The 20,822-nt window shown below is 53.7% G+C and overlaps 1 protein-coding gene across 1 annotated transcript in view; it reads right to left on the bottom strand.

Moving 5' to 3' along the window:
• The window catches only part of KSR2 (kinase suppressor of ras 2), a 78,856-nt gene that overhangs the window by 12,490 nt on the left and 45,544 nt on the right, over positions 1 to 20,822 (bottom strand). The window contains exons 11-15 of the mRNA XM_026088357.1: positions 18,895 to 18,936; positions 18,412 to 18,478; positions 16,382 to 16,430; positions 14,997 to 15,364; positions 455 to 551 (exon numbers count right to left, since the gene is read on the bottom strand). Coding sequence (XP_025944142.1) covers positions 455 to 551; positions 14,997 to 15,364; positions 16,382 to 16,430; positions 18,412 to 18,478; positions 18,895 to 18,936 — 623 coding nt within the window. The remainder of the gene's footprint in view (positions 1 to 454; positions 552 to 14,996; positions 15,365 to 16,381; positions 16,431 to 18,411; positions 18,479 to 18,894; positions 18,937 to 20,822) is intronic.

Here is a 20,822-nt window from a genome sequence, read left to right on the forward strand (position 1 = left end):
GGCTGCTGCGGCAGGACACGTGCCAAATATTTTTGGCACTGTTTGGTAGTAAATACGTTTGGAAAGCCAGTGTATCCCCGCACCAGTACCGATGCATACGCTCGATAGGAAACTTTGACCGCTGGAGACCCAACATCCAAACCGCTTCGCCCTGCCTCTGCTGAGCCACGTTCCTCTCCGGGGTCTATTTATAGGCGTCTATAGACGTCTGACACGTCAAAGTTGCATTTTGAGTCACGTCCGTGGAAGGAAAAGCATTTTTAGATTGGGAAAGCTTGCGTGTGCTCCACCTCATCGTGGGTGCACCCACCCACGCTGCACACCACCGCACGGATCCCTTGGAGCACCCTACCAGGCCCTTTGCCCCGGGGATGCTTTCCTTACGGCTATCACGGCAAACTTGGACCCGCGGCAGGGTTTTTCCCGGCGGGGCCATCCCTGCCCCATACCGTACCTTCACGATTTCTTGAGCTATCTGCCTCGTCTTGTTGACGTCCAGGACAATTTTGGCATCTCTCACCACCGAGTAGAGAGTCCGTCCTTTACACAGGCTGGAAGAACGAGAAAAGGGAGAGGAGGAAAAAAAGCAGTTTAGAAACCCCAACTGAGAAACATCACCGATTTACAAAGACAGAAGCGGCAGGGACCTAAATATAGCCGCGAGGGTTTTGGCTACGTCTCAAGGCGGACGGGAGCCGGCAGCGCCGCGCGGGTCTCTCCCGCTTCGGCGCCCCGGGAGGGGACCGGCTCTGCTCCCCGGCGCATCCTGCCACCGCGACCCACGGGCCGAGYCCCGCAACCCGGCCTGCGTTCTTGGCCTTCTCCCCATTTCCTCGCCGTCAAGCAACCACCCGGCCTCCTWGCTTCAGCCTTGGGTGCAAAGCGGCCCCCGTCTCTCCGCCTCCTCCCCTCGAGGCTGTAATACCCGCAGATGTAACAGGAGCCGAAAGAGGAAAGAGAGGAAAAAGAGGGGAAAAAAAGAAAAAAGCCATTGCACTGTACAATGTCCTCCAATTTTCCTTCTCGTACCAATTACAGTACAATCTATTTACAGAGCCTTAATTACCAAAGGCAGCTGTAGGGGGAGAGGGGGGCATATAAGCCAATTAAAAATATATTGGCATTTGAATATCATAATGGAGGGACGTGGGTGGATGCTGCTTCGACTCCCGCCCACGAAAAAGGGCTTTTTTTGCTTTTCCGTATCCACCCACGCTCGTCGCAGGCAACTTTAGAAAGACGCGACTGGCTACCTGGGCCTGGCAAATAAACCGCCCGGCGCGCGCACGTCTCGCTACGCGGGGATCACGGCCTCCTCGCTAACGAACACAAAGTTACAGGTTCTAATTCCTCGGCCTGCCCGGGTGCCGCAGCCTCCCCTGCTCTCCATCGCCTCCCCGTCTCGCTCCTCCGTCCTTGCCGGCCTCCTSCTGCTTGCAAAAATCGGGGCACCGTGCGCGCAAAAGCGCCTGCAAGCCACCGGCGGTTTGCAATCGGAAGGAAAACGCGGAAAGCAGGAAGCGTTAATACTGCTGGCTGGCGAAAAAGAAAAATTAAGGAAGATTTTATCGGCATGGCTCGGAAACGCGCRCCGAAACCTGGAGCAATCATCCAGATGCGAGAGCCTGCCCTGTTTCTAGGCAGAAAGCTCCGACATCCCTCCGATGCCGGAGAGCACAATTTTAAGGGCAAACAGCAAGGTGGGAACAGGACTGATGTAATATTATGGGAGTTTCGGAGCAAAGCGGGCTGGTAATAACAGCAGCTTAAACGTTGCTGCAAAAATTATTTCACTGCTCCCGAGCGAAAAAAGAAAGTTCTCTGAATGCTTCTCCRTGCCGAAAACCGTTCCCGAATGACACTGAGATACTGCAAGTGGCAAAAATCCTCAGCTTGGAATGTGGTTAAATTGCTAGGCAGGTGGCTTAAACCGACTTCGCTTTTCCTCATAGGAAAAGCAATAAGTTAGACTGCCGTAGGGCATCTTTGCACCCCTGCAACTGCCTCCTCACGAGCGCTTTTACTTGTTTAGATATCTCGGAAACAGCAGGAGACCGCACGGGAAAGCACCCTAGCTTTTCTGCTCGCAAAAATGATCTTTTCCTACCTAAACCTGGCACTAGCTTCTGAAACAGCCTGGCTGCACTCATGCCTAAATAGGAATTTTGCTGAAGACTAGAGTCCAAGTAGTCTAAATATTACTTACAAATAAATGCTTGAAAAACCCCTGTCCTTGGTTTTCTGCCACTGAAAGGGTGCAAAATAATACCGCACCTGAACTCTTTTTCCGCAGCCTTTCGACTACGAAGCCTTTTGCACTAATTTCTTAAATAAACTTGTAAAGCTTAAGCTCCACGGCGCAACAGGCTCCTGCCACCCTGTGTTACCTGAACGCATATAAAATAAGTTATCGCAGCTTTCCCCTCTCCTACCTCTCCCACCTCTCCCGAGCAAAGGCTTCTTTCCCCCCGGAGAAAAGCGTTGTAGAAAGTATGGACTGAACTAGGGTTGAACCACCGTTACAAAGGAAATTAAGAGATTAAGCAGCGCTACAAGAGAGCTTGATTTCAAGCCCTAAAGTTAAGATCAGCTGTTTTTCCTGGAAGAGGAAAACCCCCAATTTCTGCCTCTCCCGAGCTGCAGAGGGAACCCTGGGCACCGAGCCGTCGTCCCGTCCTGCCAGGCTGCCCCAGTGCCCAGAACGGGATAAATCACAGGCTCCGAGGCACCAGAAGGGCTGGGGCCGTACGAAAGGAGGCAGCGGACGCGCGTTCGCCCCTTCGGCCCCGGCCCAGCAAGGACCCCGCGGCCGGCGACGTGCCGCCCGAGGCCGGCGTGGGAAGCGCCGCTGCGGAAGTTCATTGGCCCCGCGGAGCAAGCAGCGATCCAGCCCAGGTGACTCATTCCTCCACCGCTGAATAACTCCTCCAAATGAATTAAACCAGCAAACGCCGCGCCGGTGTTTGCTAGAGCTTTCTTGCTGCACGCGAAGCTGTCAATACAGGCACAAAGCCCCGTTTGTACCCATTATGCAGCACCTGAGCCTATTTAGCAGCCACCTGCGCAACCTTTTCACGGCGCCGCTCCACGATTTGGGTTCGTCCCATTCCTCGGGGGCCCTCAATAGTTTTCCCCGTGAGGGCGCGGGCAGCCGTCACAAAGCAAGCGAAGCACGGCGTCCTTCTGCCTTTCCGCTTGGAGGGGTCTCCGTCGAAACGCGGCGCTCGGGGACCCGCGCGCCTTCGGATCGCAGGGCCGAAGACTGCAGGCGCTCGGCGCGGCGAACAAAAGCCGCGGATCGGCGGCGCCAGGCAGCTACCGGCCTATTCACTGCTGAAGTACCTATTCGTAACCAAATATTCGTCTTGTCTGCGTAAAACCCTTGTTTTTTGGTAGTTAGCAAAGGATGCGGGGTGGGAACGCCGTGTCCCGGGTCGGGGAAGCGCTTTGCAAAGACCCGATGCCCGGCTGGCACCGCGGGAACGGCCAGGACCGAGGGGCTCGGCGGCCGCCCAGCCGCATGGACGGACCAAACCCCGCGGCTCTCCCTCGCCCCAAGTCCTCGCCACCCAGTTTCTTCCCACCTAGCGGGACCTACCGGCACCGGGCTGGAAGCAAAAGTTTTCTCCTATCTTTTCCATGCAACCGCTATGGGCAGACTTCAAGGTCATTTACGCTAAGCGGCAGCACGGCAGCTGCTCCGTGTTAACAGCGGCAAAAGCTACGTGCCCGCCACCCTTCCTCAAATCCGTCCTTCGTCCCACCGAGAAAGCCCCAAACGAACAGGTTTAGCCATTTCCAATAATTTAGCCTGCAGAAATTGCGGTGCCGAAAGCTCGCCCCCGAGACCGTCGCCCCGGACCGTGCAAAGGCCCCTGCAGTTGCAGCCGGGCTCCTCTCCCCAAAATATAACCGCTCTCATCTCTGTTACATGACACATGGGTCAAAGCACTTGTTGGGCATCCGGGACCCGAGACACAGGGTGACGCAGCAGCGTCCCCCGCACCCAAAATCTCTGGCTTTGCGGGGAAAAATGGACATGCAATAAAATCAGGTTATGTTGCCTTACGGCAGAACGCGCCTTCTCCATCAAACCCGCTCGGGCTGCGGGACTTCCCAGCAGCATTTTGCAGAGCTGGAAGCGGGCGGCAGCTTGCTCTGCCCCACGTACGCCAAGGCACCGCTTGGTCTCAGCARCAAGGGACTTCTCATGTTGCAAAGACTCAACTTTCCTGCCCGTCACACGGAAAATCCTGAGCAAGGGAGGGAAAGACCAAAGCTGAGCTGCCGGCGCTCCGCGAGCGGACAGAGCGCAGCGCATATCCCGCACGCGGCAACACTAAAATCGCAACCCGGCTTTCAGGAAGGTGCCGCCAACGTCGAGGGGTACAGAGCGACGGCACAGCCCCGCAAACGCGCTTCAACCCGCCGCAAACCATCCGCTGGCGGCCGCCGGCTGCCCACCCCTTTTCCCGGCGCGAGGAAGGTGCCCGGCGCCGCGGCCCCATCCCGCCGCAGATGCGCTCCCTATTCAAAATGAGGTTTTGAAGTGCTCAGCCAAGCAAGCCAAATCCCAAATTGCTTTATAAACACTCTGCATTCCGCCGGCGTGGGCTGAAGACATCAGCAATGGGAGAAAAGCCAAAGCGACTTGCAGAGGAGCGATTTGGAAGAGATGAGTTAGGAATATCTGGAGCGCTGCCTCTTGATATTTTTTCCATTTGAGGYGAAAGCTGGCTCGTTTATCCCCCACCTTATTTTTTTTCTCCTTTGCAATATTGACGGGCATCATCTCTACATGCAGTGCTTAAGACCTTAGCCTGACTCTTGCTCACGCTGGAGCAAATTCAGAGTTAAGGCTACTTCAGAGGCTGCTGTAAGAAAGAAGCGCCGGCTGCACCTGGTGGACACTTAGCAGCCGGGTGACTTCTCGGACCATCAGCGTGGGCAGAAAGTCTCCTGGCACAGCTGGACAAAACGCATCCTTTTAGATGGACRGACGCTTGCACCAGGTTGCAATTCTGTTGCTTCGCAGTATTTTGCGTTTCTTTTCTTCTCCCTAGCCAACCACGCACACATCCCGACAAATGCTATGGTGGTCCAAAGCCACRACTAGTGGCAGGGTTTCTTCTGAATTTCATATCCCGGGCTGGGACTATGCAGGTTGTGACCGTCTCTGAGCACATGAGGAAATAAGTTGAAGACCAGCATAACCTGATCAACGCAGCCAAAGATTACGTTCCCAAGGTTAAATGCGGATGCATGGAGATAGCTCTGACCGTGGTGGTGGGATGAGATCTGCAGCTTTCTAGCTCAGCCTACACCACCAAGCGTGCGTGGGTCTGGCAGAGCCCTGTGCTGCCACACATCTGGCCTTGCTGGGAGCTGCAGGACCTCACCGTGGGACCTCGTACATCCCCGGACCCAGACCCAGCACCTTCTTCCTCGACCATGCAGGGCAAAGCCGTCCCTCTTCRAAACGGCTGTCCACCAAAGGATGCTACTGCTCCCCCCAACCCAACCGCTCCAAAGCAATCCGGCGAAACAACGAGCTGGATAAAAAGCAGCAAAAAAATAATAATAATAAAAAAAAATCCATCATTTGGATGCCCCAAAGTGATAAATGCCAGACCCCAAGAAGCTCACACTGTATTGATTTATGGGGAAACCGCTCGGATGCCATGGTGATAGACGGCAGGGGAGAGACAGAAGGAGAGAGCGGGAATTAATAATATGTATTTTGATATAAAAATACTAGYGGGGTGCATCTGTGCTGGAGGAGAGGAAGACACAGAGCAAAGGAGCGCTTTGCAGAGGGGGCTTCCGCGCTCGCCGCCAGTTTATTGGTCTTCTACTCGCCTCCCAAGCCACTCTGCAAGTTTTCAAGCACATATATGTTATGGCAATGCAGCCTCAGAGCGGCTTGTTTTTCTCTTTTGCCGACGTTTGACMATCGCGCTCTCGGAAACGGAGGGTGCTATAGCTGAAAGATAGCGAGGAGCGTTTTCCGTAAAATGGGAATTTAATCAGGGCTGGAAGACCAGCAGAGGGAACAGGGGGAGGTTTGGGTGAATTTGTATTCCTGGTATTCGTTTTACTCAAAATGGAGAGGAAAAAAAGAAAAATCGCACCCCGATGCAGGCTTTTCCTGGTACGCCGGCACGTTGCTTCGGCCCAGGCAATGGAAAACTGCGGTTCTTCCTGGCCGGACTGCGACGAGGGACAGGACGGAGGGAGAAAAGCAGCCGCCGAGACCCACGCGACTAGTGCGGGGCCAAATAACGCCAAAAGAGGGTCTGGATCCCACAGACCACCCGCAAAGCGCCAGGACTTCTCCGCTTGCACCCGGGGGGAGAAAATATTTTAATATTTTAATATTTTTAGTATTTTCACGACAAACTCCACCTCCTGAATGACCCCTCTCATTCCGACCCAGCCTCCCCGCCACCGTGGGAACCTTCGGTGTTATCAGCTAGGAAACGCTTGTTCTCTCTCCAAACCTCCCAGCCGGCAACTCCCCGAGCAGCTCCGATAGTCCGGACGGGGGAGGAATTAATTTACTGCCAAGAGCAACGTTTACAGCCGCAACCAGGGCGAAACGTGGCCTTGGGCCCCCAACCTTGGGGCGACCGGAGAGCAGAAGCGGCACGGGGGAACGGCGCGGCTCCGGAGACGCGGCGCCCGGCTCCGCTTGACGGAAGCGGCAGCCTTTGATGGATACGGCTTAAGCGGCCGCGTTTTCCCTGCTGAACTCCCGGCGGCTGGCGCGCGAGATAAGTCCCGCCAGAGCYGCCAAAGCGCGAGGCAGGGGAGCTCAGCCTCCCCCCCCCCCCGAAAAGCGGTGGCAATCCCATCGCGGCTTTACGAAAAAAAGAGTTATTTAGGAAAAAAAAAGTCCATGCATTTTTATTGCAAGGAGCTTCTCCCGGCCGGAGATAGTGTCAGGGCAGACGAGCTAGTCTACAGCCRCCGGGAAAACAGGCACGATACAGGTGAGCGGAAAGCGGCGCCGGTCCTGGACAGCTTATCTAAACCCTGGGCTGCAAATAAATGAGCCAAGAGCGCTCGACGCTTCGGGTTGTGCTTGCTGCCTTTGGGAACGAGGAGCTCGGAACGGGCTCGGAGAGGATGGTGGGATGCAGGGGGACGCGGGAAGGCGTTCGGCCTTCTCCTGACCTTGGAAGGAGCCTCCTGCTAGTTTGAACTGTGGCAAGAAAAAGAAGAAGAAGAAAAAAAACCTTATTTTGAAGAGAGAGAAGCAGCAAATCCTTTGATTGGAACAGCACTAAACCTCAACGCCACCTTGGAGCAGTAATAATTAGTATTGCTACCATTAAAATAATGCTGCCCCAGGAGGGATAACGGGTSCCCGCGGGCCGATTGCCCCCCAGCCAGCACCTCCTCGGCCCCAGACACRACCCTCGGCATCAGGGATGCTCCAAACTAAGGATCCGCGCCAAGGGCGGAGGTGAAGCAGCGGCTGGCGAAGGAAGGGTTGAGCTACGCGGGGAGGAGGATTCGTGGCACCATCGCTCCGCCGGGCACCGAGTCACGGGCTTTCCCTTAAACATGTCGTCATGTCTATTCCTCCCTAACGAAGCCCTTCCGTGCAAGTCCTGCTTGCTTCGAGTAGTTTCCCGAAGAAGTCGCAGCCAAAATGCGACTATTTTCATGCAATTTTTCATGCAATTAATCCCTCTAAAATGCAGAGGGGAGCTTTCCCTCGAGCGTTCCCGCTGCCCGGCAGCCGCTCCTTAAGCTCAGGCCAGAGTCTGTCCCAGGGGGGCTTTAATTAAAGCGGAGCCTCCCAAACGAACAGTTTTGCCGGCGTCACCCACGCCGGAACAGAGGGTCGGGCTGCGATGGATGCGCACCACATGGGAAGGCTCCTGTTCCCCCTCTCCATCCCAAAACCCCTCGCCAAGAAAAGCCAAACCCCGTCCCTCGGCGGGAAGATAAATGCCCCTTTAACGTGTATATTAATACCCGTATCGACTTCCCCGGTGTCGGTCGTTATCAAGATTTATCCAGCCTGATGGCCTCCTATYGATCGAGAAGAAGTGTATTCCCACGGGTCAATCCATTCTGATCCAGCCCGTGGCAAGAAGTCAATAGCTATTTATTAGATGATGTACGAGCTTCATTATTTTAAACGCTGCCAAAGGGGAGACGAGGCAGAAAGGAAAGGGGGGAAACAACAAGCGCGGGGCAGGGAAGGAGGCCATCCTTGGACTCCTGAAAAGGGTTTTCGGAAGTCTCCGAACGCGGCGCGATTTCGGAGAGGTGAAACCGCGTCGCTGCTGCTCCCCGCCACCAAGATACATCGAAGGGCTTCGCCGCCGCCCAGGAAAGGCGTCTCGGCAAACACCGCTTCCCGCAGCATCGGGGGAGATCGGCTCACAGCCAGATGGCCATGGCGCGTGGACCGTCTCCACCCGCCTGCAAAAACAGAGTGGCAGCTCCGTGCCTCAGTTTCCCTGTCTGTCAAGCAGGAATGCTAGATCCTGTTCAACTTTCCGGGCAGCAAAGGAGGATGATAGGATGCATGCGAGATCATCAGGCAGCAGCAAGGAGGAAAAGAYGATTTTTTTGCTTGTTAAGACTGAACAGCTGGAATTGCTCGTTCACCAGAACCACGGGCTTGCTGCAAAYGGTCCGCAGACCTGCTCGGGGCAAGGCTCGGAACTGGAGCTCCCCCATCCCACGTTTATCACGACAGCTCCATCCGTCTTTGCCAACGTCCCTCGAAAAGCTGTGGCGAGAGGCGCATTCTCCTGAAACGACCGCAGAAACCTGYGCGTTCACGTCCAGACCCTGCTCTCGTGTGCTCCGTGATATAATCCCGTTCATCCAGAACGGCCTGCGTAGACCCGTTGCTCCCGACTGAACAGCGATTTCGACCACAAACCCTGGGCTGGTTTTCCGCTTCCTTTTTTCTGTTGTTTTTCCAATTCAGTCCTGGCAAGATTTCGACAAAGCGCATCCCTGCCCCTTTCCCCCAGCTTGGGGCCGTTTCGCTGGATCTCATGCAGATCCGGAGGCAGCGATAGCCCCAAACTGGAAGGACTGAGGCCAATCACCCGGGTATAAAGATGCACCGTGGCAAAGACTGTAGCAACGGCAATCTGGTGTGGGGTATTGCCAAAGGATAGCACAGAAATAAATAAAGTAAACCTCACCGACATTTGGCCCGGGTGGTACAAGCAACCCACCTGAGATGCTATGGATGTATCTTACGGGACGTTCTTTCCATCGCTTGTTCCTACACCTTGCATCTATTAGTGATAAATCATGTTTTCCCTGCTATTAAAACACGTTTGCTTTGCCACGGAGGAGGAAAGAACAGACTCTCTTTTCATCTTTGGTGCCTTATTCGAGCGGGCAGCTCCTGCGAGACGCCCCGAGGTAATTGGGACGCGGGTACGAGCGCCKCAAGCCAGACTTCTAATCACGAGCGGCTCCTCGGAGCTGGCTGCCACCGCTCTACGGAGAGAAACCACGCTGCTGGCCCCAAAGCTCGCAAAACCCCAAGGGAACATCAAGCAGCCTTTTCCCCCTGGTTTAACAAGCTGGAGGAAAACACTTGTGTTTAATATTGCATCAAAACGTGCAACGTGGAAGTGCTCCGCTCGCTTTTATGGCGAGTTAATCAGCGTTCCTCCAGGGACGGGGGCAGAACATGTTTACGGGCTCCTGGGTGGGCTCCCCAGCCTGCGCCGGGCTTCTGCACGCAGGTTTGGATGCAGAGACCTAATTCGGTTGCCTTCGAAACCTCAGGTCTGAAAAGGAGGGTGCCTTACGGAGCTGGGAATGCTTCTCCCTGCCTTGCGTCCATCCTCGTCCCTGGGCTCTAACGTGGYGCAACAGCAGCTCTAGGCCAACCGGCTGCTCCRGGTTCCTCTGCTGAAAGGCACCTTYGACAAATTAATTCCTCRTACAGYGTTCTGGCATTTTCAAGCTTAATTTCTAATGTTCTTCAGAGTTCTCCTTGGTCTTCCCGACGTATTATGCCAGGGATATAAATCAGAGCGTGCTCCTCCAGCTCCGTTGGCRGTGCAGCCCTTGAGAGAATCGCTGGGAGCTATCAATTTTGCTCCTCGCTACACCCCGTAAATCTGGCGTCGCGCTGGCAKGAAATTGCTACCAGAAAGGGGCCACGAATCGGTCTAAGGCCCTCGGGTGCAAACCCCAGGGGCTTTGCTTGGGCTCCTAAAGCCACATTTTAGCTTTTAACTATAAAAAAAAGGGATCTCCCGCTCAGAAAYGCTGCATCCGTATCTCCCATGCAAGTCAGCAGGAGCTCAAAGCATGGGCAAACTCCGGCTCAAATCTTAGCTTCTCTGCATTCAAGATCTGCTAAGCTTGTTCCCTCTTCAAAATAACTTTTGCACCTAACAAGAGTCCCCAGGGCCCCCAGAAAGCTTCCGTGCACCAAATGTTTCGATTCCCTCCCATACTTTCATTCAGTGCTTGCTGAGATCTAGGAGCCTTCAAAAGGATCAGTAAGGAGGAAAATCCCTTCTTTTCCATGGAGGAACACGCAGCATCCTAAAGCCCTGCAGCTCCCGCGATCCCCTGCCCCTCGTGAATGGCTCGAGCCGCCTTAAGGGCATCGTGAAACCGTGTCACTTTGCCCTTTCAAGGCCCTCCCCGCGCGGCCGGGACATTAATCATCCCTCCCCGTGCTCCTGCCGACGGAGGCCGGGAGCAGGCGGCCCATGCCGGCCCGGAGGATCACCTGGGGGCTGACCTGGGACGTGTCAGCAGGCACCGGTGGCGCGGGGGGTCTGTCCCCCCATCCCAGCTCCTCTGTCCCCCTTGAGATGCCACCAAGGCTTTGCCTCATCCGACGGTGGCAAAAAACAATGTTTTTTGCAAACGGCAAAAACGGAAGGGGGGTTAAATCCTTTCTTTTCCACCGGGCTGAGGGCTTTACTGCTGTTTCTCTCCGGCGGGTTCGTGCTATCCATTATGCAGCACTCAAAGCACCGAGGCTCGCCTTCAAGCCGGCTCAAGACTAATTAAGATGAATGTTAACTGTCCCCACCGCTCATTACCCAAGAGCAAGCCTATTAGCAGCTCTGATGGAAGCGCTCTCGGAGCTGCCACCGCGCGGCCTCAAATCCAGCCGCCCCCCAATTTCCAAAAAGACGCCACGCGTCTCCCCTTCCTTCGTGACCCATCTCAAGGGGTGGCATCAAGAGGCACCTCGAGAAACGTCGGCCCGGGACAATCGGCAGCGGGCAGAAAATCGGAGGGTTCGTCAAATCCGACACCTCTTCGGCAAGCGGCTTTGAGGAYGCGGGGACGGCACAGCCACACTTGCGGCTTCCCGAGCTTTTCCAATTCGGAACGGAAGCGGCCCACGGGCTGGGGGGGTTCGGAGGGGGAGAGGAGGTTTCTTGCTGCTAATGAGCCTTGAATATYGCAAGCGGGCAGGAAGGAAAATGTAGAGGCATGAGAAAGTAAAAATAAAACCATCTAAAAATAACCCCCTCCGAGCGCCACGGGGCCGCGCTGCGCGGCGAAGCCCCTTCCAGGGAAAGGCAGCTGCTTGGAACGTGCTGGCAGGAAAACCGAGCTTTCTTCCACAGCTCCAAGAAACGTTTCTCTTCCAGCTGAGAAACTTGGCTGCGTCCTTGAGCGGCCACGTCTGCGTCCCCGGGGCGAGAAGGGTTATTGCCCGCCCGGCGGTGGGGAAGCAGAGCGGAGCCCGGGCGCGGGAGCGAGGACGCCGGTGGCACGGCAGGAGGTGACAGCCAGCGCGGGGACATCCCGCCAGCTGCCGCGAACACTCAGCAGGGACGAGCGGGCTGGCAAATTCAGATACGTTGGATTTTTCCTCTTTAATTAGCCCCACCAGACAACCGGCACCGATTTCAGGGGCAAAGCTGTTGCCTCCCGTCCTGGTTAATGCAAACGGTACTCGTGCGATCTGAGCACCGATTTCCCATCGCGGTTAAAAACCTATAGTGATGTTGATTCAGCCTTCGAAGAACACAGGTAAAGGTTGGTTCCCAGTTGCAGGCTGAGAGCGTGCAATACTCGGAGACGTTGCGGGCACAGGTTATATTTAGGGCAATCCAATAAAGCTGTACTTTGACCTTAAAAGGACTGGGTGCAGCTGGGGAAAGGAAAAAAACTAAAGCAGATCACTATGCTTTGCAGACCTAATATTAATGCATCAAGCTACTGCAGTGCACATATTTATTTTGTCAAACTGTCAAAAAGTGGCACCTGAGTGGTTTTATATAAAGAAGCATTAGAATTGAAAGCGCTTTGTAGCTAAAAAAATATTACCCAAAGCCCTGATATTGAATAGGATTCAAAGGCTGTGCAAATACGCACTGCAAAGGTTTCTCTACACAGAACTTGTTTCTAAGGAGCAGGATGGAAAAGCTGCATTTACCACTAAGCTGAAAAACCAATACTACCCAATGCAACGCATTGACGAGGCTTCTGATGCTGCCTGCACTGATCAATGGGCGCGTTGGCATATTTTTCAAAATACATAAACATCTTTTGGCCTGAAATGAGCTAATAGGTAGAGAGCTAAAATTCTACTTCACGGCAGGGCCAAATTTCCCAGATGACTATTGTGTGTTTAAAAAGAAAAGATTAATTTTTCAAGTCCCACCGAAAACTTTTGCAGCCTCCGAGAAGAAATGACGCCCCTGATCCCCTCGCTCGCCACTGAGCAGAGGCAACAACCTCAAATAGTCTGAGAGCGCTACTTTAAGCCTGGCCAGGTCTTACTCCAGAGGAGCAAAACAGCACAAAAATGTTGCAAAGGCCCTTGGACCCTGCATGTGGCTGCAAAGGATCTTGACGATCTGCAACAGTCCCGGACAGGGAGACCCAGCCCCAGTTTGGGATCTCCAAAGTCTTCGAAAAATGCAATTCCCAAGTGAAGAGCAGCGCACAAACCCRACGGAGCAGAGAGCAACAAGACGGCACGAGAAATGATATATTTGGGGTGAAGACCTCTGCTCCTGCAGCCGAGCACCTCGAGCAAGCCAGCAAACCCACCGCCCGGTGTCCCTTGGAGCTGAGACCAGCTGGGTTGGGAGTTGCTTTTTTGAAGAGAAGAGTGCAAAAGGATGATGCAATATTTCACCATTAATGGCTTTATGGAGCTTTTCCATTCCAGCCCGTAACTAGTCTTTTTGAAAACCTGCCAAGAGGAGGCTGGAAATTTGACCTCACCTTGCAGAAACTTCTCAAAGAGAATTAACCCGCGGTGAGACACGAAGCAGCCCCGCAGAGCACTAGCGCTGAGCCCTGTACCTGTGCACAGATAGTCTGCAGGGGAGGGAAATACGTGAATACTCAGAAAAAGAAAAAAAAAGAGTATTTTACATGAAAACAGATCACATGGAAATGCCTTCTCCATGCTACGTGACGGAGAGGTGGCCAGCTACGGCCTCACCTTCTGCTAAGCCAGAGGAACAAAGCCAGGCTGTCGTTAAGCTGCAGGGCAGCAATAATTTTGCGATTGCCCACCCGTGCAACGATTAGCCCCGAAGCTTTCCACCGGTTGAGAAGGGCCGCTGGGGAGTTATTTGTTCTGAGCTGCATTTCCCACCAGGAGAGCCAGCGCAGCGCGGTGGGTGAAGGCAGGTACAGAGCGCTCGTTAGCTTCATTGTAATTACCCGAGACCACGGCAGGGTTTGAAGGCATTTGATCCGGTTCAGTAGCCCCAGCTGTTAAAATCCCAGCCCTGTTCCTCGCCTGGCTGCAAAAAGCTCCCTCTGGCAATGTCTCCTGAGGACCCCTGCTGCCTGCTGGCCCACGAGCTCCACCAGCCCTGGCCCAGCGAGCAGCTCCATCCTCCCCGTGCCAGCCTGGCCAGGCTCAGATTCAAGCATCCGCCCCAGGTCCCCCAGCCCCATCCCAAACTCACTGTTATTAGCTCCGCAGAGGACTTTTTGGGGTAAAACGGAGAACTCCGTGGGGCAAAGCCTTCAGGAAAGGGAGGCAATGCTCCAGGAGACTGCACCTAACTCATTTTGCGAGGAGGTCTCCTGCCTCCTCAGGAGTGAGGGTAACCCATGGACAAACTCTTAGGATACCTGTGAGGAACAGATGCTAGTTCCTTGGAGCCCTCCATACAAGCGCCTGGCTTTCCTTACCCCAGCTGACCTCCTTGCCACTTCACAGACGATTTGACGTAACACTTACATGTAAACCTTCAGATGCCCGAGCAATTTTCACAGCACCAGCTAAACACCACGCTATTTGTGAAACCTGTAGGCAGTCCGGTGGCCTTACACGGGAGCAAACGGTCACATGTCCCGCTGGCGTACATCATCAGACACCTTCCCAGGGCTGCAGCACCGCTCACGCGGGCTCCAGGCCCCATCACGCACCAGACCAGGGGACTGGGCAGCAACCCCACCAGTTGTACCTTTGCCATGCAGGGACCCAGGCAGAACCTGCTGATCCCAACCCAGAGATAGCACCGCGCTACATCCTTCCTGGTTAAAACAAAGCATCAGTGTTTCACTGTCAAGTTCAGTCACTTTTCCAAGAGGGATTGCTCCCAGCTTCACAGTATAAATCACCAGTGATGGAGAAGATTTGTTTGTCAGGGCAGCAAGGAAGGCACGGCTAGTGATACCTTCTAGCACCTTGGCAAGAGGTAACATTTGACTGCAGAAACACACTTTGGAATGAGAAGAAGGAAATTACTCAAAATAACACCGTTCCTAGCTCTGCAGTAGAAAGGACAGAGAACTAGATGCACCAGGGGACATGCAGAGCTGTAGAGCCTCTAACGATCTCTGATCCCAACAAAATACCAGTCAACTGCCACCTACTCAGTGGGTTGAAGGACCTTCCTCCACCACCTCAGCCAGAAGAAAGCCTTGCGCTGTAGGGAGCAGCAGCGCACAGCAGCCAGCGAAGCAGGCACTCACACCAGGTCCTGCAAGTCCCACACCGAACCCGGCACGGCTCACAGTTTGGCAGTGCGCGAGGAGACACTGGGGCTTACCTGGTGATGATGGCAAGGTGGGGAGGGCTCATGCAGGCTCCCATGAAGAGCACCACGTTCTCATGGCGGGTCTGCCGGTAAGCCATCACCTCCCGCTTGAAGGCCTTCAGCTGGTCCTCGTTGTCCCGCTCAATGTCAATGAGGCGGATGGCCACCTCGCCATGCCAGCGCCCGTGAAACACCTGGCCAAAGCGCCCTTTGCCGATGAGCTCCCCGATCTCCAGCTGTTCGAAGGGGATGTCCCACTCCTGGAGGAAGATGCTGGTTTGGCTGGCCTTGCGGGGGAAGTTGCGAGCCGAGAGGAGGGAGAGGTTCATCTCTTCAAAGTCGTCCTCCGACTCTTGAGCCTCCTCATTCCCCTCCTCATTCTGTGGGGAGACAAACAGAGCTGAGCACCTGCTAAAGGAAAGCAAGTAGGTATCTCCCAAAAGCAACTGAGAGGAGGTGACCACCTAGTTCCAACTATATTTTAGGCAAAGCTACAGGAAGGCAGAAGCTAACATATCTAGATTTTGCAGGGAGATGCCATGGGAGCTTACAAATCCAGGCTTAAATGTAAGTGTGACGCACCAGAGCATTATTATTAATTCATCTGAAAGCAGCATTTCATCCTACCCCTTCCTAGCAGTGCCCTGCTAATACCAACAGCTCCCACCACAGTGGCTTGAGGTCTGCAGCCTGGAGAACTTGGGATAAGGCTGAATTTTCCTTTCCTGAGCTGTGTATTTCTTACAAGATCTACAGCACACATAAGAAGCTGTGTCCCCCGTCCTGACCTTCCAAGCCTTCCTCCACACCACATTTTTAATGAATCTTATAAAATCTCACTGGACTATAAACACGAAGACAGGCATGAAGGCCATGAGGGACTTTGCCACCACTGCCTGTTTCGGTGGTGGGGCAACCTGGACGTGTGGGTGTCACACAAGCACAGGACTCACCCGAGGGCTGCAAATCCCCTCCAAGGAAAGGCTTCTCCATCCCCACTAACACGTTATCAAGAGTCTCAGATGAGTGGATAAATGCAGCTCATGCAGATGGCCTCTCCCTGACCGCTCTTAGTTGCTTTGGCAAATAAAAACTTCATTATAGCCTGCACAAGCAGGATCAGGTCCGGCCATTAATTCAATTACCAGTGACTTTGCTGCGCAGATGCAAGTTTTATGCCTGTTTCTGCGAAATGTGCCCTGCGATGTATATAATATAAAGGCCCATTGAGCACCATACTGAGCCCGTCGGCTCGGCGTAATTGTATCTGCGCCAATGTATAGATCACAAAGGTGGCAAAATGCCACAGCATCAACCAACAAACTTTGCTTTCCCAAGTTTTTCTTTCGTTCTAGAAACGAAATAAAGAGCCTGCGCTGTTGCTGGCAGCATCTTACCTCCGACGTTGGCTCCACTTCAATTTGAAGTAATGGATTTCCTTCCAGGCTGTTAAAAAAATTACCACAGTGTGAAAACAGAGCTGCCCGGGGAGCGCGTGATGGAGCGCGGAGTGGCACCGTGACGCGGGTGTCAAGTCCTGCTTCCCTCGACATCAGTCTCCGTCAAGACAAAAGGCAACAGCAACTGGAAATGGCAGGCTTGCGAGGCGGTTTGGGGGCACGCTAATTTGGGAGCGAGGCCCAGAGGGAACATCTGCAGGGACAGATTTATGCCTGGGCATAACGCCTGCAGGGATGGATTYACACCCTCGCGGCTCTGGGACGAAGCACCCAAGCAATGCCAGGGCACGTGCTCAYGGTACTTTCGACTGGTTTCCAAGACCAGATTTACCTTCTCAAGGAACGGCAGCCAAAGCGACACGCAAGTTCGACTAGTTGCCAGAACAGAAGAAAACACGTTTTGCAATAATTTTCAAAAAGTGGAGATTATAAAGACCATCTGCACGGTAAGAGCACCAGAATGTGCCCCAGCAGCAGGAGCGATCTAGCTTGCCAGCTCCTTGGGTCAAAAAGCTCCTCTTTTTGCTCTCTGCTTCTACAGCGCCTGCCAGCACTGGGTTACGACCAGGTCTCGAGGCACTTGTATGCGGCAGCTAACAGGGAACGGAGGCAGCGGAGGGATTCGGGGGGATGATCAGCGGGAGCAGCTTGGGAGGTTCAGAGTTATAAACAGAGCAGCCTCCCCGCGGGAGCTGCCGGTGAGGATTACGGGAGAGCCAGTGCTCTTCTCGCACAGCCAGCACTCTCAAAGCCATGCGGACGCCGTGGTCCTGTATTTCTTGTTCCATTGAATTCCCACTCAAGTGCTATGAGCTGCAAAACGATTTCTTTTTGCAAACCCTCCCGTGCCACCAGCCCCCCTGACGCACAGGCAGTTTGTAGGAAAAGCAGGCTCTTTCGGCTGATCTTTAACACAGACGCTAATACCTGTCTCCAGAGCATCTCAGGATATAAAGCAGAACCTGCTTTTCAGTCCAGCCACGTCTGGAGGAACGTCAGTGATTTCAGAGGGTTACTTTCAGCAGGGTAAGCTGCTGAGAATCACATATTTTGCATATTCAGACCTTATTTTCCCCACAGAAACTCTTCCAGCCCTAGTTCTGACACTGTGCTTTAGACATTAGGACCTGGCAAAGTGAACCCAAATCTCATCTCACGGGCAGGGCTGCCTATGCCAGAGGAGACCCACGAGAAGTGCAGTGTAAAAAATCTCTCCTTACAACTGCGTTTGGTTCCTATGTGCATTTTGATCCCTTCTTTGGCTCAGAAAAAAAAAGAAAAGAAAAAGAAAGAGGCTTTAACTTAATCACTTTGCCATTAATTTCCACGCTGCCAGCACCCAATGGGCAGAGCTGCTCTGTCTCCATCCCTCCGGCCGCCTCTCCTAGACAGAGATGAGATTCTTCAGACCCCCCTGACAGGTTGCCAATTCAGTGAGAGGCGTGTGGGCGATCTGGATAGAAACTATGTCTCTGTCTGGCCCAAGATCCTATCTGTTAAATTTCCAGCTTATATAATCCTTCAAAAGTGGCATTTATAAAAAGGAACAGCAACCACCCCTGAAAGGCAACATTGCTGCTGGATGCTGCCAGAATGACACGGATGACAGTGGTCATGGAGGACCTTAGCAAGCGCTGGATTAAACAGAGAAGCTCTGACTCAAACTGCTGGGAGAGCTATTCCTACGTGCCAATTATATACTGGATTTCCAAGTTAACTTCAACTCCAAGGGCAAAGTTTATAACTTGAAAATGCTACAGGTAGGGCTGGGAGAACTAACTTTACTGAGATTATCTGACGTATCCCACTCAAAGCCCCTGTTGTTCTGCTTCTAGTAAAAGATTAATCGCTTGGGCTTTGGCTGGCACAATGCCTTCGTTAACACTTCCCCAACGAGCTCAGGCTCCCATCAAAGGCTCTAGCATGGGGGGCCAACAGAGCAAAGTGAGAGGAGGGGGACCACTTACATTGGGTTCGAGTTGACCGGATGGAGGACCACCTGCGGGGCTCGGGTTGGCGTCTCAGGCACCACATCTGAAAACCAGAGAGCTCAGTGAGAGCAGGCCAGGACATGCTGCAAGGAGCCTTTTCAGGTCTGTGGCCAGCAAGTTGGCCAAGGGCATCCAGGGAAACGCAACCCACGTTTCCAGCCRGGCTGAAAACCTGGGCTCACTCCCGGCTAAAACTCAGTTATGCTTGGGTATAGCTTAAGGCTACCCAGCCTTGCTCTGCAGCGTGTCAGCAGGACACAGTCCTGGARCAATACGGTGTTTCCAGTGGCCATGCTGCGTCATTTTGGGGGACAAGCCCCCCATAACGCACCCCTTCCCCTGCACAAATCTAGGGGTTAAAAGAGCTTGTACGATGCCCCGGCTGGGCAGTGCCAGCTCTCCGTGGGGCATCTCGGCACACTGCATTACCAACCTGATGAGCCTTTCAGAGAGACTTACCAGGGAAAATGAACTGCTGCTTGTACTTGTAGTAATGGGAAGCTGGAAAACAGAAAGGGGGAGGGGTAAAAAAAAATGAGTCTCAGAGCCTAACGCTGGAGAGAATCTAACCCAAGGGACACCGAGTCCAGCACCACGAAGTGCACGACCAGAGTCCTGTCCCTCCTGCCAGCATCCCCCAGGCCCAGCCTCTCCTCACCTGAATCTCTCAAAAAATGCCTTTATTATTCCACCAAAAGCCACGCGCATTTGGTGGCCAGCCAAAAAAATAAGACTCTCGACCCTCCAATAATTAGGGCGTATCATAACGGAAGGAGCCAGCAGCGCAACGCAGTCCCTCACGCAGGCACTCACGGACTCTCCAAACATATTCAATGCATGCAGAGGTTTATTTTCCCTCCTGTGTTTCCAGTGTATCCTCCTTACGCTGTTCTTTTCGTTGTAAGCTCTTCAGGGTCGGGAGCAAGTGGTTTGTGCCTACAYGGATGCCGAGCCTGCTAGCAGCACTCGAGCAACGAGAGCCACTCCGCACCGGTGAGCTGCCCGGCCAGCTGCTGCTCTAAGTGCTGGAGATTGCTGCGGAGAACGCTTGCCGCCTATTAAAACTTACCTCCTCTTTTTGCCAGCCTCAGCTACTACTTTATACCCGTAATTAACACTCGGAGAGTGCTGATGTGCTCTGCAAAGCTGCCCGAGCGGTTTGGCCACTCGATGCTTATCGAAAGCCCGTGGGGCTTCAGCTCCTGAGAGCCCCTAGAGAATCACAACTTGCGTCTGCGGCGTTGGAAAGATGCTACATGATGCGCTTGCAGACGGTGYACGCTGCAGTTCAGTCTGTAGCAAGCCCATGCTGAGGGCAGCAGAGACCCCAGGCAGATACCCAGCACAGCACCCAGCTCCCCTAAATAACGCCCTGAGCTGCAGGGCTCCTCTGCGTCTCTCTGTGTCTGCTCCCAAGCATCACCATCCACACCGTCGGACTGACGGACATGTGTCCCTTTCCCAAGCGGAGGGACACAGCACATCTGCAGTGTTGGATCGCATCCGTCCAAGCCAGGAGGGTCCCCAAAGGCAGCCACCACCAGAGCAGAGCAGAAGCGCTGGGGCCTTGCTGGACCTCAATGGCTCTTTCCAGGAGATGGAGGACACTAGGTGTTAGCAGCTCTCAAACCTGCACCCCAAGGGCTGATTCGCCCTGCACAGGCAGGCAGGTAGTGGGCATGATCAGCACRGAGCCACTGCAGCCAGCGCAGCTCTGCAGATCAGCGCTAGCGGAGAAGGCACTATCCCCTCTCAAGCTTCAAGAGCCCAGAAGACTGTCCRTCAGCTTTACAGCAGGATCTGTGCTTCTCTGAGCTGAGATCAAAGGAGATTCAAAAGTAATTCCAGGGGAAAAAGTCACTGTATCAGTTTCCAAGCTCAAATCCTAATCCCCAAGATGACCGTCTTGACGAGGCTGCTCTGAAATACCGAGGCTCTCCTGCGTATGAAGATCAAAGCTGACCAAGTCCTGCTCTGCATCAAACTGGCTCCCACCACAGGTTTCATGTCCAGCAGAAGAATATTAGGCTAAACTCCAAATGTTTCTTTGTTACATTTATTTTCCACATTTCATTTGCTTGCTTGAGTGCACATATTCCAGGGAAACAGCTCTCCATGTCCTTGCAGAGCTCCTCAGACATCCGCTATCTACCATCAGAGACTGGACTCAACACTAGGCTGACTCTGGTTTGACCCATACCAATGTTTTCATACAGGTGTGGAAACACATTTTGTGCTTTTCTTTTTGCAATTTGCAGATTCTACTCTGAGGTCTTGGAGCCCACTAGTGGTTTGTGGACTGTGGCTCGGGAGATCCTGCTCTGCTGGACCAACCCCGGGAGCAGGAGCAGCTCTGCTGCCTCAACTGCCCCGGCTGGCCAGGGTGA

Source organism: Apteryx rowi, unplaced genomic scaffold, assembly GCF_003343035.1.
Source record: "Apteryx rowi isolate R43461 unplaced genomic scaffold, aptRow1 scaffold_768, whole genome shotgun sequence".
Lineage (NCBI taxonomy): Eukaryota > Metazoa > Chordata > Aves > Apterygiformes > Apterygidae > Apteryx > Apteryx rowi.